Source organism: Physella acuta, unplaced genomic scaffold, assembly GCF_028476545.2.
Source record: "Physella acuta isolate Inbredline_101_S28 unplaced genomic scaffold, ASM2847654v3 ptg001210l, whole genome shotgun sequence".
Taxonomy (NCBI): domain Eukaryota; kingdom Metazoa; phylum Mollusca; class Gastropoda; family Physidae; genus Physella; species Physella acuta.
This window is the reverse complement of record NW_026732727.1, coordinates 223,483-238,345: the sequence shown is the minus strand read 5'-3', so window position 1 is coordinate 238,345 and position 14,863 is coordinate 223,483. Positions and strand designations below refer to the sequence as shown.

Genomic DNA, 14,863 nt, shown 5'->3' with positions numbered 1-14,863 from the left:
TTTACAGCACAGAAATTTTTACCATTATGAGATTTAATAATTTTTTCAAATAATTTTCACTTTCTCTGTAGCAAAATTATATTTCATAAATATTTATTTTTGTTTATAAGGGACTAGACTTTATCCCTTTTTTGCATGCTTTAATTGAATCCTCTTGTCTACTTGTTCCCAAGCTTATTTAATCCCCTAAATCATACATGTCATTACTATAATTACTTGTCATAGTATCAGATGTTCATCTTTTATGAAGTATGTGAATTGAACTTGTAGTCAAAAACATTGTCATTTTATATTTTTTTAAATGATTCAATTTTGATTATTACCAAGAAGTAATGTTATTTTTATACACAATAATTTATGTTTATTCAATTTTTGTTCAGCACTTTGACATTTGATGAATACAAAATGAGTAAAACCTGAAAAAATTTTTTTTTTTATTTTTTGTATCCTAGGAAAAATTTATAAGACCCTTTGATTGCTGTAGGCCTATACTTTAAAAGTTCTACTGGAGCAGTGGTTCTTAATGGATGTACCGAATCTCACTAGTTTCATATGCCAAACCCTTCATAAAAGTTCTATAATTCCCACTGACAAAACGTGATAATCATGAGTCAAGTGAGTGTATTGACCTCTACCTATTCCCTGGGGTTCGATCAAACCCAGGTTAAGAACCACTGGACTTGCACCTTGTTTCAGTCAGTTGCAATTCTTTTTTTTTTTCCATTTCCTTTAGAAGTATATATTTTTTTCTCTTTTGTTGTGTGTGGGGGGGGGGGGGGGGTTACTGGAGGGTGACTGTGCTCCAATAGGGTGGGAGCAGTGCCCCTCCACAACATGAGAGATGCCTGGAAACTCTAATCAATCCCTCCTAGCAGCTTGACTTGATTGCTGGGAAAATGGACGCTACCAAAAAAAAGGGTAGGTATGTTACGGGAGAGGATCTATTATAAATGGGAAATTTAAACGTGTGGGATGGCAGGACCTAGTGTTAGAGCATTAGACTTTTAACCCGAAAGTCATACGTTAGAATCTGGGTTCAAGTCACTTGACAGTCCCTGAGTCCAACCAGTTCTGATGGATATCTAACTCATGTTAAGAAAGTAAAGGAGGCGGGGCATAGTGCTTGCCGAGGTCAAGAAACATAAAAACTAATTCATCTGCCCAGTGGATTGCTAGGTCTAAAAAGGAATCCTCACCACATTTTTACTAAACATATAAGAAAGAAATATACTTAACCAGGCTACTACCCTACGTCCAACCCACCCAGTGTTTCTTCCAGACTTTGTTCTCCGAAGGGGGGATGGGGGGCACTTGAAATTTTCGGGGGGGGGGGGGCGGACACTGTTAAAAGTATATATTTTCTATATAATTTTCATTTCGTTCTAGGGGGGTGGTAGACTTTCTTCAGAGATGTCTGGAAGAAACTCTGAACCCTCCCCCCCCCCCCCCCCCACTTCACCCCGGAGGAAAGTGAAAAAATATTACATTTAAATAGGAAATAGGCTTTATATTTTTCTGAAAGCATGGTCGTCTGTCATCCACAAATCTAAAAGTAGGCTACCATTTAAATTTGTTCAGTAAAAACCAGATGATTACTGCAATCAGCATCGGTAGACTGCCTGTGGAGACAGTGTGGTAGGGAGGGAGTACAATCAATGTGAAACTTCAAAAATATAGAGTTTGGATCTCCACGCAGATGGGGCTTGTATATCTGAAGTCGGCAACCTATCTATGAAAAAAAAAAAGTCCCGAATTCGTACCACTGGGTAGACGAACTACCTCTACTGCCCCCCCCCCCCCCCAAACAAATTAGAATTTAGAATGTAAATATAAAATATACACCATACTTTTTCTTTGCCACCCCCGGAAAATTCAGTCCATTCACCCCCCCCCCTTCCCCAGAGAGAAAAATCTAAGAGAAACACTAATCCTAGTTACAGGTCGTCCATAAATGACGTCACACTCATTAGGGGGTTAGGGGCGGTCGCGCTAGGCCCCGCGCTTCAGCACTGTCGTTGTTATCTGAATTAGTTTGTAAACTTAAAAAAAAAATGTTGCTGAATTCAATTGGGAAAAACTAAATGGTCGAATGCCGACGTTGTTGATTGTTATAACTGAGGCCACGGTTGATGTTAGTGAGTTATCACCCACCTAAACTGGGAAAGGCCGTAATTCGATACAAAAACAGTGTCACACACCTCCCCTTTGTGTAGGGTACGGTCGCCTCGCATTTGACCTGAGCTGACTGGAGATTGTTGGATGCGAATTAGCCCCCGACCAGAAATGGGATGTAAATTTGGGAAACACGTAAAGAGATACCCTATTGTGTGCGGACCGACGAAGACGTCCTTTCAGTGAGCACACGGGATGCCGGTAGTAGATGACAGTTAGTGACTTGATGATCGCTAGTCCTGACTTCGTTGTTGTAGTTTTCGTAAATGTACTTGTCTTGGTATAACAAAATTAACATTCAGTTGAGTGCAGAGGGGTGGGAGGAGGGCGACGAGAGGGGGGGCGGGGGGGGGGGGGGCCCTTAGGATCTATATCGGGGGGGGGGGGCATTAAACAGAGTGATTTATTATTATTTTTTTGGAAGAAAGTTAAAACTGTTGTTATGTTGTGTTATCTTAAGGATTCATCCGTTCCAAGACAGAATGATCAATTTACCGAATTCATCCAAATTGTTTATTCAATCGTCTTCCAGTGGTGCTGACATGATATAGTCAGCGAATGGTCCTCGTCGCACAACTTTTATGGAGGAAGGGTAATCTTTGAAGTCAATGAAGGGTAGTGTTTAGATAGTCATTGATATTCCCCCAATAAACGCGTTCTTTCAATTTATATCTGATACTTTGGTGAACTTTAAAACACGACATTTGTAGAGTGATTAAGCACATTTTTTGAATTGTAGGGAAATTCTTTACAATAGTTAAGACACTAATGATTTTGGTTTTAAAATATTGTATGGATTCTAAACAAATTTTGAAGTCTATACTGTTTTGATACATTAGGCCGAGGAAGGGTAATCTTTGAAGTCAATGAAGGGTAGTGTTTAGATAGTCATTGATATTCCCCCAATAAACGCGTTCTTTCAATTTATATCTGATACTTTGGTGAACTTTAAAACACGACATTTGTAGAGTGATTAAGCACATTTTTTGAATTGTAGGGAAATTCTTTACAATAGTTAAGACACTAATGATTTTGGTTTTAAAATATTGTATGGATTCTAAACAAATTTTGAAGTCTATACTGTTTTGATACATTAGGCCGAGTTCGCTGTATTGTCAAGTTGTCTTGATTTCTCACACGTCTAAAGTACCGACTTTCACTGCAGCCGAGCATGCCATAGCGAAACTCATAAATAAGGTGTAGCCAGTGTTTCTTCCAGACTTTTCTCCGGGGAGGGGGGGCACTTGAAATTTTCGGGTGGAGGGGGGGCGGTAGACTTTCTTCGGGGGGGGGGGGGGCGGGGCGGAAACGGTTAAAAGTCTATATTTTCTATATAAATTATATAAATTTCATTTCGTTCGGGGGGGGGGGGGGGGCGGTAGAATTTTTTTCGTTGGAAGAAACTCTGGGTGTAGCTGGCTGTCACTTCCTAATTATAGACACGAACTTTCTCTTGTGATATCGCGATCATGGCCGGTAATGTAATACGTGGACGCTCTATAAACACAAACCTTCTTTTGAATGACTCCAGTCAGAGATCAATTAACGAAGTACTTGAGCTTGGTGACCTTTTTTTAAGGGTATGGCATTCCATAGCCATAGATTTAAATGCACAGTTATCCTTTACCTCCCCCCACCAACTGCCACCCACCCCAAAGCTCCAGTCTATACCTATTAGTATTAGTCTATTACCTAGGGCTAATTACTGGGCCTATTGTATTATAATAGGGCCTAAAATTAACAATTCTACTTTCATTGTTATTAACCTAATCATTTTGATCTAGTAAACAATTAGGCCTAGATTTAAATATCATATATCAAGCGACAGTCAAATTTTAAGACGGTAAAATAATTTTAGGACGATAAAATAATTTTTTATAAGGAGCATGTGCGCGACAAGCGTAAGTCGTGGATCATTGTTTGTATTGGTTGTTAGGAGGGCCAAAGTATACAACATGGCGGCCACTGAGTACGCAACGCTAAATGTTACATTAACTTACGGTACACAAACTGTAACTGTAAATTAAATAAACTGTTAGTTTATGATAATACTAATACTAATACCGTACATATGATGATAATTAAGAAAAAAATTGCAATTTTGATCTAGATCTAGGTAACATATCAAGAAACGAACTTTTAAGATTCGGCAATCTAGAAATGTCTGAAATGACCCGTTCTTAAATCTAATTTTAAATTTAAATAATAAATATTCAATAGTCTTCCCCCCCCCCCCCCCCCCCAGTAGGCCTAATTTTTAAAAATTGTGAAAAAATAATTTTATTTAAAAATGTTAGTAGGGCCTAATTTATTTACTACGAGCCGACCCGCGGCGTATCATACACTGCTATTTAGGCCTAGTTGTTTTATTTTCTATTTCTCAGGAATTCATAATTAGTTAATTTGACAGTACCAATGCTGCCACTGAATAATCGGAATATATTTGCTTTAAAACACTCTCAGTAGCTTGTTAAGGACGATAAACCCCCCCCCTCCTTTCCCCTACCACCCCCCCCCCCCCCACCGTGAAAGCAGCCTCCTCTTAGTTACCTCCCCTAAATTTAAAATCGTTTCAAACTAAATTATCTGCCCCTAATAGCCGTCACTAAACCCGGCTCTACGATTGTAAACATTGAGCATGAACCACAGCTCACCAGACCATGTAGGGGTGGGGGTGGTAGGGAGCGCGCTTACAGCTTGGTGTTTTCTAATGTCTCCAAGAAGAGAATTATATATATAGATTTAGTTAAATGACGAATAAATCTAGATCTAGATTTAGATGATGATAGATCAGATCTAGATCTAGTGAAATCTAGTTTAGAATCTAGAATGGAAACCACCAAGTTGACGAGAATCCTTCCATCAAATTGTTGATAATTATAAAATTACGTGCTTAAGCGTCGCTATTTTATAATTTAGTTGTTTTATTTTCTACTTTCAGTAATTCATAATTTGTGAATTCGACACTACCAATGCTGAAAATATTTTGCTTTAAAACACTATCGGTAGCTTGTGAAGGACGATTATCCTCACCCTCCCTTGCCTCCCCCTGTGAGAAAGCAGCTGTCAGTGATGACAATTTACAGACAACAATGAAAAGTTTAAGCAGAACTTGTTACCTCCCTTTCGTTTCAAATAATTTAAAACTAAAATATCTGCCCCTAATAGCGGTCACTAATTTGACCTGGCTATTTGATTGTAATTGTAAGCAGTCGGCATAAACCACAGCTCACCAGACTGGTGGGGGTGTTGGTGATAGAAATATGGTCTGTTGTGTATGCCTGGAGAGCGAGGGAGGGGCGGGTTGGCGTGCGTCCGTGGTGGTGGTGTCCTGCATGGTTCACAAAACAGAATTATGTATATAGATAGGCCTAACAACCTAGACATTGATAGTCTGTACAGGAACTCAGTGATTTATGCCAAATATAAATAAATATTTGCCTAATTCTAATAAGTTTAATAACTTACTAATAAGCTAATATTAATAATGTGAATAATACTAGGCTATAGACCTAATAATAATTAAAAATTGTATTAATAATAAAAAATGTCACACTTTTTAAAAAAATTTTACCTCCCAATCCTCACATTATCACCAAAAAGAAGCCAACTCTTAAAATGAAAATGATGTCACACCTCAGCCTGCAACGCCACTCATTATTTCAGTTTTTTGTTTTTTAAAACATCAGTTTCTTTCTAAAATATTTACTGAGCTCAGTCAACATTGAGTATAAATTGTTAGTACAATTTAAAAAAACAATCTTTACAAATGTGAAGCAATGGCTAAAATTCAGTTTCTAACATTACTTTTTACAATGCAAACAAATGTCATTAGTAATAAAACAGATAACATTTTCGGAGCCCACCACGCAGAGGCGTAACAACCCCTCCCAGCACCCGTGGACAAACTTTCAATCTGTTGCTCCCCCTTCTTCCCCCACCCCCCCTATATTTTTTATATTTATAATTCAAAACTGCAGCTAAAATGAGCTTTTAAGAAATTTGGTCACTCGCATTTATGAATTTGGTGTATTGAAGACAAATAACATTTAGCTTCAAATATATAAGGCTTACTATTAATATTGTTGTTTTTACTAAGATTTTTTATTCACTATGCCGAAAAGATGAATTCTTATTAAATTTTATGTAACTCTATTGCCTGGTAAATTGTAAATCGATTGGAAACATTTAATTTTCATACTATTATAATTAGGGCAAAACAAGATACCAATTCATCTAGATGTCTCATCCCAAGATGATGGATCAAAATGTTTAACAGTCGGGCATCTTATAGACCAAGTATACAAGGAGACAAATGTAGAACCAGCCTGTCAAAAGTTGATTCATCGAGGTTGTAATGGTGACATTAGATTTTGATTGAACAATTAATAACCAAATATAATTATAGCATAAAATATATCTTTAGTACAAACATGCTAATACTATTTATTTCCCAACTATGGGAATAAGGCTAACAATGACTTAACTTTGAAGCTAGTTGCATCTAGTTTATAGTGTATACTTTAATTTATGTTAAATAATTATAGTTGGTTAAAAATAATTTTTAAAAAAAATTCAATTATTCTAAACCCAGGGCGAGCCTTAAACAAAGCTGATGACAGCAACTCTAACAACACAAAACTCTCCACCCTAGGTATACGAAATGGGGACAGAATTATGCTGCTCAGTAGAAAGGTAGGATTATTTTTTTAATTTTTGTCAACGATCAGTATGTACAGTGTACAGCCACAGTTTATCACAGACGCAGAGCAACCCCATCCCCCCCTAAGAAAGTCTACCGCCCCCTGAATTAATATAGAAAACATACTTTTAGCAGTGTGTTGTCATCCATTCCCCCCCCCCCCCCCCTCGGAGAAAGATAAAAAGTCTGGAAGAAACACTGTGTACAGCTCGCTCCAAAAATAAACTGTAAACATAGTCTTTTTTTAATTTTATTTTTTAATGGTTGATATTGCTGTTTAGGTATAGTTTATGTTTTCCTGTGGTGATACAGGGATTATGTAGACATGATAACGTTTAATCATCTTTGCTTTCCCTGACTAATATCATTTACCCAGGGGACTGTGGGATGTCCAGGCTTGAGCCAGATACTTACACATGTGTTCTGGCCTCTCATAGTCCTCTATACTATCTTCTCTTAATCCTCATCACTCCAGATTTCCTCTATGCTATCTTCTCTTAATCCTCATCACTCCAGATTTCCTCTATACTATTTTCTCTTAATCCTCATCACTCCAGATTTCCTCTATGCTATCTTCTCTTAATCCTCATCACTCCAGATTTCCTCTATGCTATCTTCTCTTAATCCTCATCATTCCAGATTTCCTCTATGCTATCCATATGTGTAATACCTTGCTTTTTGTAATGATAATAGTACTAATAGGATTCATCACTCTCTGACTGCTTATGCAAGAATAATTCTTGTTATCACTGATACTTAAAACAGGTGAATGATGCTTCAACACTAGCCGTTAGCAATGGCTATGCTCAGGTAAAAACCTACATCATTTTCAATTTAATAATTTTTATATTCATTTTAATACAATTTATTATTCTTGTTGAAATCCAATGTTAACTTAAATGTACATCATTTCATGATTTAATCACTGTTTTAGATATACATTTATAAAAACATCTTATAAAAAATAATTGTTAAATTTTCATCTCTTGTGTAAAGGTAAATCACTTTCTAAAGTGACAAAACCAAATCTTTAAATTTTAAATTTGTTTTATGAATTTTTGGAACCCTGTGACATTTTACCATTCTATTATTCTAATCTCCTACGATTTAGCATGTGGCTGAAGGGAAAAGTCGACTTGAAGATCTCCAGTCACAGGTGGACAGAGTTTGTTTACAGTGTGATGAAAATATTAGACGAGTTCAGGACACTAAGGTAAACTTAGTCTGTGTATAGTCCGGTGTTTAAGTTATTTCAGCTTGCTATATACTGTTCACTTTTCAACTATTTTTTTTTTTTTTTAGTTTTAGTAACCAAAGCTGTTACTGTAATTATGAAGGCTAGCCCTGGTCTATCTGTAACCGCATTTGTTACTGTACAGTAATCATGAAGGTTAACTCTAATCTACCTGTAACCCCATTTGTTATGTATGATAATTATGAAGACTAACCTTAATCTATCTGTAACCACATTTCTTACTGTAGTCATGAAAGCCAACCCTAGTCTATCTTGTATCTGTAATCATGATGGTAACACTGATTTATCTGTAACCAGGTTAGGATTCTTTCTGTAATCACAAAGGCCAACCCTAGTCTATCTGTAATTAGGTTTTTGTAATCATATAGGCTAACCATAATCTTTCTGTAATCAGATCTGTTTCTGTAATCATGAAGACTAATTTTAGTCTACTTTAAAACACCAATTGCACTGAAATTGATGATATTGATGAAACTTTAGGTTCATGTTCCGTTAGTAGAGGAAAGGTACTAAAAGATTTGTTCCTAAGTATACCAGTTTTCTGTGTTGTGATAAAACAATATTGTTAATGTTATAAACAACTGATGTACATTCTGTATTCACTGAATGGATACTGGTAGTGATAGTCTATCAACACATGTAATGTAATTGTAAGTTTTAACCACATTTATGGAAAGGTTTGTAAATTCAGTAAAATACAGATTACATAAAGTTTCTCTTTCAGATCTAGTGATCCATAGAACAACTGAAGTAGTGTTTATAAGTTTCTTGATCTCAACATGTGAATGGGTAGTGTGGTCAGCAAAATGCCCAGCCACCTATACTTTAAATATAGGGAGTCAGATACTTATCGACAGAGGGACATTCTGCAGTCTAATATTCATACCGAGACTTGAACTCAGGACTTTCTGGTTAGCAGATGAGCACTCTACCATCCCACCATGCTGTGAAATATAAGCACAGATAAAAAATAAGTCATATCTCACATGTTGTTTTCTTATTTACAGGAACTGCAGGGTCTGAAGACCAGTAAACTTTCATTTATATCGCTTCATGAAGACTCCATGAAGTTACTTGAGAAGATTGATGCCACCACTTCCAATGATAATGAAGAGTTTAGGAAACAAAGGAAAATGATGGTTAACACTATTCAGGTATACAAATATTTAGATTTTTAAGAGTTGGGATGGTAAAATATTTTGTTTACTATATATATTTGTGTGTTGTTAATTATTGAAGCAAAAGTTGAATCTCATGTAAAAGTAAGGTCATGTGGTACTGTTTAAAGAAATCTAAATGCAGCTCCTGATGGTTTTGGATAAAGTTGGGTACCGCTTTTTTTTTTTGCTGTAGTAGTGATTGATGATTAGTAGGCCAAATAAACACTCTAGGGCAGGGGTCGGCAACCTTTTGAAGAGGAAGAGCCAAAAGTTACAATTTTCACAATTTTCCTTGGTTTTAAAGAGCCACTAACATTTTTTTTATTTTAACTATTTTATTTTTTTATTAAGATTATTAGTATTTGTTCAAAGAGCTGAAGAGCCGCATCTTGATATCAAAAGAGCCGCATGCGGCTCGCGAGCCGCAGGTTGCCGACCCCTGCTCTAGGGTGCTGGTTGATAAATAGTCACATACCTGGCAGTAAGTTGTTGCTTAATAAAGGGTGATGCTGCATATTTTATAGCCAACTTTAAAAAGAAATGTTAAAACAAAGTTTAAGCAGCTTTTTTTTAAAGCTATTATAACTTGTAATAATATTATGAGTATTTAGCGTTGACATGGATTTTTGCTCAAATTTGTAGCATTAAATAAAAAGTATTTAGTCACATTTTCTGCAAAATCAGCCTAGCTCACTGTTACTGATTATTTATTGCTTTATTTATTGGCAGTTAAAAAAGAAACTACTTAATAAATATGTTACATAATCAGACACTGACACTTTTCAAATAAACCGGGAGTGATTTCCCCTAAACTTTCTCGAATATTCTAATGGCAACTCGGAATATAGACATGATTTTTGTTTACTTTAACTTTTAAAAATAGAATAAAAACTAGTAGAAAAATGAATTGCGCTCCAAGCGAATGCCAAAACAAAATGTGCATAAAGGTGCACAATATTATTAGTATTTTATAAATTTACATGCGTTTTTTGAGAAATCGGAAATTGCGTAAATTAGTACTTACGGTCAACGGAAATTACTCAAAATTTGATAGAAAGTAGAGAATTAGATCTTTTACTTACATGTGAAATTTCATTTATCTATCTGAAATATTACTTAAGTTATAGGCTTTTGAAAAATTCAAAGTAGAAAAAGTACCATTTCCGGTTATTGGAAATTGCTCAAAAGTTGATACGTATCTACGATTTTGATAAAATACCTATATTTGAAATTTCATCAACCTAGCTGTAACGGTACTCAAGTTATCGTGTTTACACACAGACAGACACACACACACACAGACATATGGACAAGATTGCAAAATTATGTTTTTCCGTATCAGTGAGGTGTAAAATGTCATATCGATTTTTTTTTTTTTGCACAATTACAAGACTTTCTCTATACTTCATATATACGAGAAAGTAAAAAGTGTTGATGTCATGCTAGCAGAGTGACCTGTCCAGAAATTATATCTCTACTGAGCGTAGTGTATAATGCATAGCATTTAGATGTAGGGTTTTTATTTATGAAGGTTCACTTGATTGAAAAGGGTTTATTTTTAATAGTATGCTAAATTTTTGTGTCCATTAACCTAAGAAACATGTTTGTTGTAATTTTGCAACAATATTTTAGAACAATATATTATTATTTAAATTACTATTTTGTTTCGTTTTCAACTTTGTTTGGTTCTGATAGTGTTTTGTTTCATAAAATTTATACCGGAACTCTTTTTAAAAACAAGATTTCTCCTTCAAATTGAACATGGTTGTGTGTGGTTTACAGATTTCTGCTTTCAATTCGTAAGTATAAACTAAGATAAAAAATTTGGTTAAAATTATACTAGAATGAATTTTTAGTGAATACTTTCATGTCTTGTTTCTCAATTAGTAAAAAATATGTTTTGTATATAATTACTGCTGGAAGATGCATTATTTTCACCTAATAATATTCACTAAAATATATTTCTTCAGATCAGTCTAATTCCAAAGAAGAGGAAACTCCCCAAGGACCATCTCAAGTACCAAATGGAAATCTTCTTTGGCTGCAACAATAGGGTGAACAAGTACCAACCACAAAAGGGCCAGTATTCATTGGTCTTAAGTGAGAATCCAACACCCCAAGACAGCCATTGGATTACTTCACAGATGAACTGTTAGAGACCTTTGTTTACCAATCAAACCTCTAATGCTGCCAACAGGATATCAATAATCCACTATCACTTGATAAGGATGAACAAAAACAGTTCATTGGAATTGTTTTTTATTTGAATGTAGTGAAAATTCCAAGACACTGAATGTACTGGTACCCTGCCACCAAGTGTATTGCACTAGAGTGACAAAATTAATGACCATTAACAGATTTGAAAAAATAAGAAGAAAATACAATCATTTATAAACCCATGCTTCAGAAAGATCCTTCAAATACGCAGGCCTAAAACCATCAGAAATGATGTACTATGGCAACAGACAAATGAACTGCCAGTGGAAGTAGAGATCCTCCAGGGAAAATGGAAATGGATTGGCCACACACTCAGGAAGCCTGTATCCAGCATAACAAGACAGGCCAGGGCAGGAGGAGAAGAGACAGACCAAAAAAGACCTGGAGACGTGACCTGGAAGAAGACACCAAGAAGATTGGATACACCTGGGGACAGTTGGAGAGACTAGCCCAGGACAGAGACGCCTGGAAAGCTCTTGTCAGTGGCCTATGTCCCAGGAATGAAGACAGTCTAACCTAACCTAACAGATTTGAGCGATTCAAAAGTAATCTCTACCTGTCGAACAATCTTGACAGAACAGACGATAAGTTGGCCAAAATGAGGCTTCTAATTGGTGCCTTCAAACAGAGGCGTAGCGACCCCTCCCAGCGCCCGGGACAAACTTTCGATTTGCGCCCCCCCCCCCCTCGAACTTTTCATTTGCACCCCCATCAAACTTTCATTTTGGCGCCCCCCATAAGGTATGGCGCCTGGTGACATACGTCCCGCCCCGCCCCTCGCTACGCCTCTGCCTTCAAAGAGTCTATTGAACTTTGTGCCATCCGAGATGCTCAGCATTGAGGAACAAGTAGCGCCATTTAAAAGCAAAAGCAGCATAACAACTTTCAATCCCCAAAAGCCCTACAAATGGGGTAACAAAGTTTTTGTTGCCGCTGACAACCATGGAATTGTCCATGATTTTGAAATATATACTGGGAAAATTTCAAAATGTGATGGACAAGACAGGTGCTGCTGACAATATCGTGCTTACCTTACTACAAAACTATATTCATGATGTGTGGCACATAGTATACATTGACAATTGGTTTAATACATTGCAGTTGCCAATTGCTCTGTATAACTAAGGTATAGCCTGCTTAGGGACTGTCGGGGCTAATCGACTAAAAGGATGTACTTTTTCATTTGACAGGGAGCATTTAAAAAGTGAGAGAGGCTCTTCCATTTTTGATCGAGTTGAAATAAATGTCATTAATTGGCTAGATAGCAAGCCTGTTACCCTTCTCAGCTCATTTTGCTTCTATATTACCAACCTAAACTGTAACACACTTTGATAGGAAATTAAAACATGATATCAGTTCCCTTCGGCTGTAACCTTTTATAACTCTTTTATGGGTGGAGTTGAGTTTTTAGACTTATTAGTGGCTTTGTAAGGAAACCCAATCAGGTCAAAGAAGTGGTATCATAGATTATTGTTTCATTTTTTGGACTTCATTGTTGTTCAGTCTTGGCTTCTGTACAGAGAAGATCATAAAAATAGAATACATTCTTCAACAAAGCCTATATATCTTCCACTGCTACAGAACAAACTTGAAATTTCTAAATGTCTGAGAGGTTGTAAGCTTGTGAACAAAAGACGAGGCCGTCCACGCATGGAGGTGGATAATCTGCTGCAAGTAAAAAAGCAGAGATCCTCCAAGGCAATTGTTCTGCCTTCCTATTTGAGAAGAGGCAATTTTGGAAATTTTCCCTTCACTGACCGAGAAAAGGGGATGTTGCAAATTTCCGAATTGCACTGGCTATACCTCTACTATGTGTGAAAAATGTCATGTCTGACAAAATCTTCTGTTTTTGGAATATCATTTTCCATAAATTGGCTGTTTGTGCTTTATATTTTGTAAACAAAATTTTCAGTGAACATAATTTTACTATGGAAAAACTCAAATATAAAATTATGTTAATTTTCAATCATTTTTTTCTTTCCTCTTTACATGTTTTTACTTTAGTTTTTTAGTCATCAATAAACTTCCATGTGCATTCTGTGCATTTGTTACATTTCTCTATAATTTACCCCTTTAAATTGTTATTTTTCTTATTATGGAAAAAAATGTTTCTTGGTTGCACAATTTCAAAAACCAAAATTGTTAAGATTTTTTATAATTTATTAAAAAATTGTTTTTCCCATATTACAACTAAGTCCAGCTGGTGAAATATGAAGGCAAAATTTTTTTCTCAATCGTTATAAAAATTCATGCTATATTGTTAACTTTAAATTTTTATAAATTATTTTCTCAGTAAAGTTGTATTTATTTTAAATGTAATAATAATTGACTAGAGTTGTTCTTAAATTTTAACTTTTTTCTTTCTAAAAGGGTAAACTTGATATATGTGAGAAGTTGATAGCTGACATCACAAAGAAAATTCTTCACCTAGAACAGATGAATGCATCAGACAGATAAAACTGAACTGTTGTTTCTTTAATATTTTTTTCAATACTGGTGCTTATTTAATTATATTTAATTTTTGTGTGTAGGATTCATAAATATCAACATCAGCTAGTTAACATAAAGTACTGTATAAATTCCATAAAGTTTATAATTGCTACAGTTCTTTAATTAAATTTGTTTTTGTTACTGATCAGCATTTAAAAAAAATTGATTGTTATAAATATAATTGTTTTAAAATTATTTACTGTTACAACTCTGTTCATGTTTAAGCTTGCATTTTCCAAACATTTAAACATTTTACATGTTTGTGAAGTTTTTCTTATGCATCAGGGTCATCCCATTATTAAGTCAACATATATACTGGAATGTTCTACCTCCCCCTCCTAAAATAGTTGAACAAAGTTTCATTTTCCTTGTATGGAATAGGAAAGAGAAGTTTTAAATTAAAAGTATTATCTGTTGTACACAGCATTATAGTCATAGGGGCACACCCTGGAAATTTTCACCTTTTTTTCTGTTTTCATTCATAGTTCAGAACCTTTATTGGTTTAGATAAAACTTAAGTACTGACTGAGCTGTTTTTTTTTTTTTTTTCAAAAACACACAATTTTCCCTTAAATGCACACTTCCCCTCCTCCCCTTTCATGTGGATAAAGTAAGTGGATGATCCCTTTCAAGTTGACCAGGATCTTGAGTTGCTTGGTTTTTTTGCATTTAAAGGATGCCAAAATATGTAGGTTTTAGGTTTTTACTTCACACCTGTAGTTTCTTAGAGGTTGAAGTATTATTGTTTTTTTTGCCTTCATAGGAAGTAAACAATATCTGAACTGTTAGATCTAAGATCGTTTTTAGTTTGTCATGTGGATGAAGTTAGTGGATGACCCCTTTCAAAGTTGACCAGGATCTTAAGTT

The 14,863-nt window shown here is 35.5% G+C and overlaps 1 protein-coding gene across 1 annotated transcript; it reads left to right on the top strand.

Annotated features, from left to right (window-relative positions):
- Window positions 1-4,112: 4,112 nt before the first annotated feature.
- On the top strand, window positions 4,113-14,543 carry LOC131957129 (uncharacterized). The gene is made up of 7 exons (XM_059321835.1): window positions 4,113-4,173; window positions 6,386-6,523; window positions 6,767-6,867; window positions 7,640-7,684; window positions 7,986-8,087; window positions 9,137-9,283; window positions 13,877-14,543. The coding sequence occupies exons 1-7, from the start codon at window positions 4,128-4,130 to the stop codon at window positions 13,961-13,963; spliced, it is 666 nt and encodes a 221-aa protein (XP_059177818.1). The 5' UTR covers window positions 4,113-4,127; the 3' UTR covers window positions 13,964-14,543.
- Window positions 14,544-14,863: the final 320 nt, after the last annotated feature.

Bases quoted from the DNA above. Each gene is read 5' to 3' on its own strand.
- LOC131957129 (XM_059321835.1), top strand. From the start codon at position 4,128: ATGGCGGCCACTGAGTACGCAACGCTAAATGTTACATTAACTTACG. The intron at 7,685-7,985 runs GTAAAAACCTAC...CCTACGATTTAG, and splicing joins TTAGCAATGGCTATGCTCAG to CATGTGGCTGAAGGGAAAAG. The intron at 9,284-13,876 runs GTATACAAATAT...TCTTTCTAAAAG, and splicing joins TGATGGTTAACACTATTCAG to GGTAAACTTGATATATGTGA.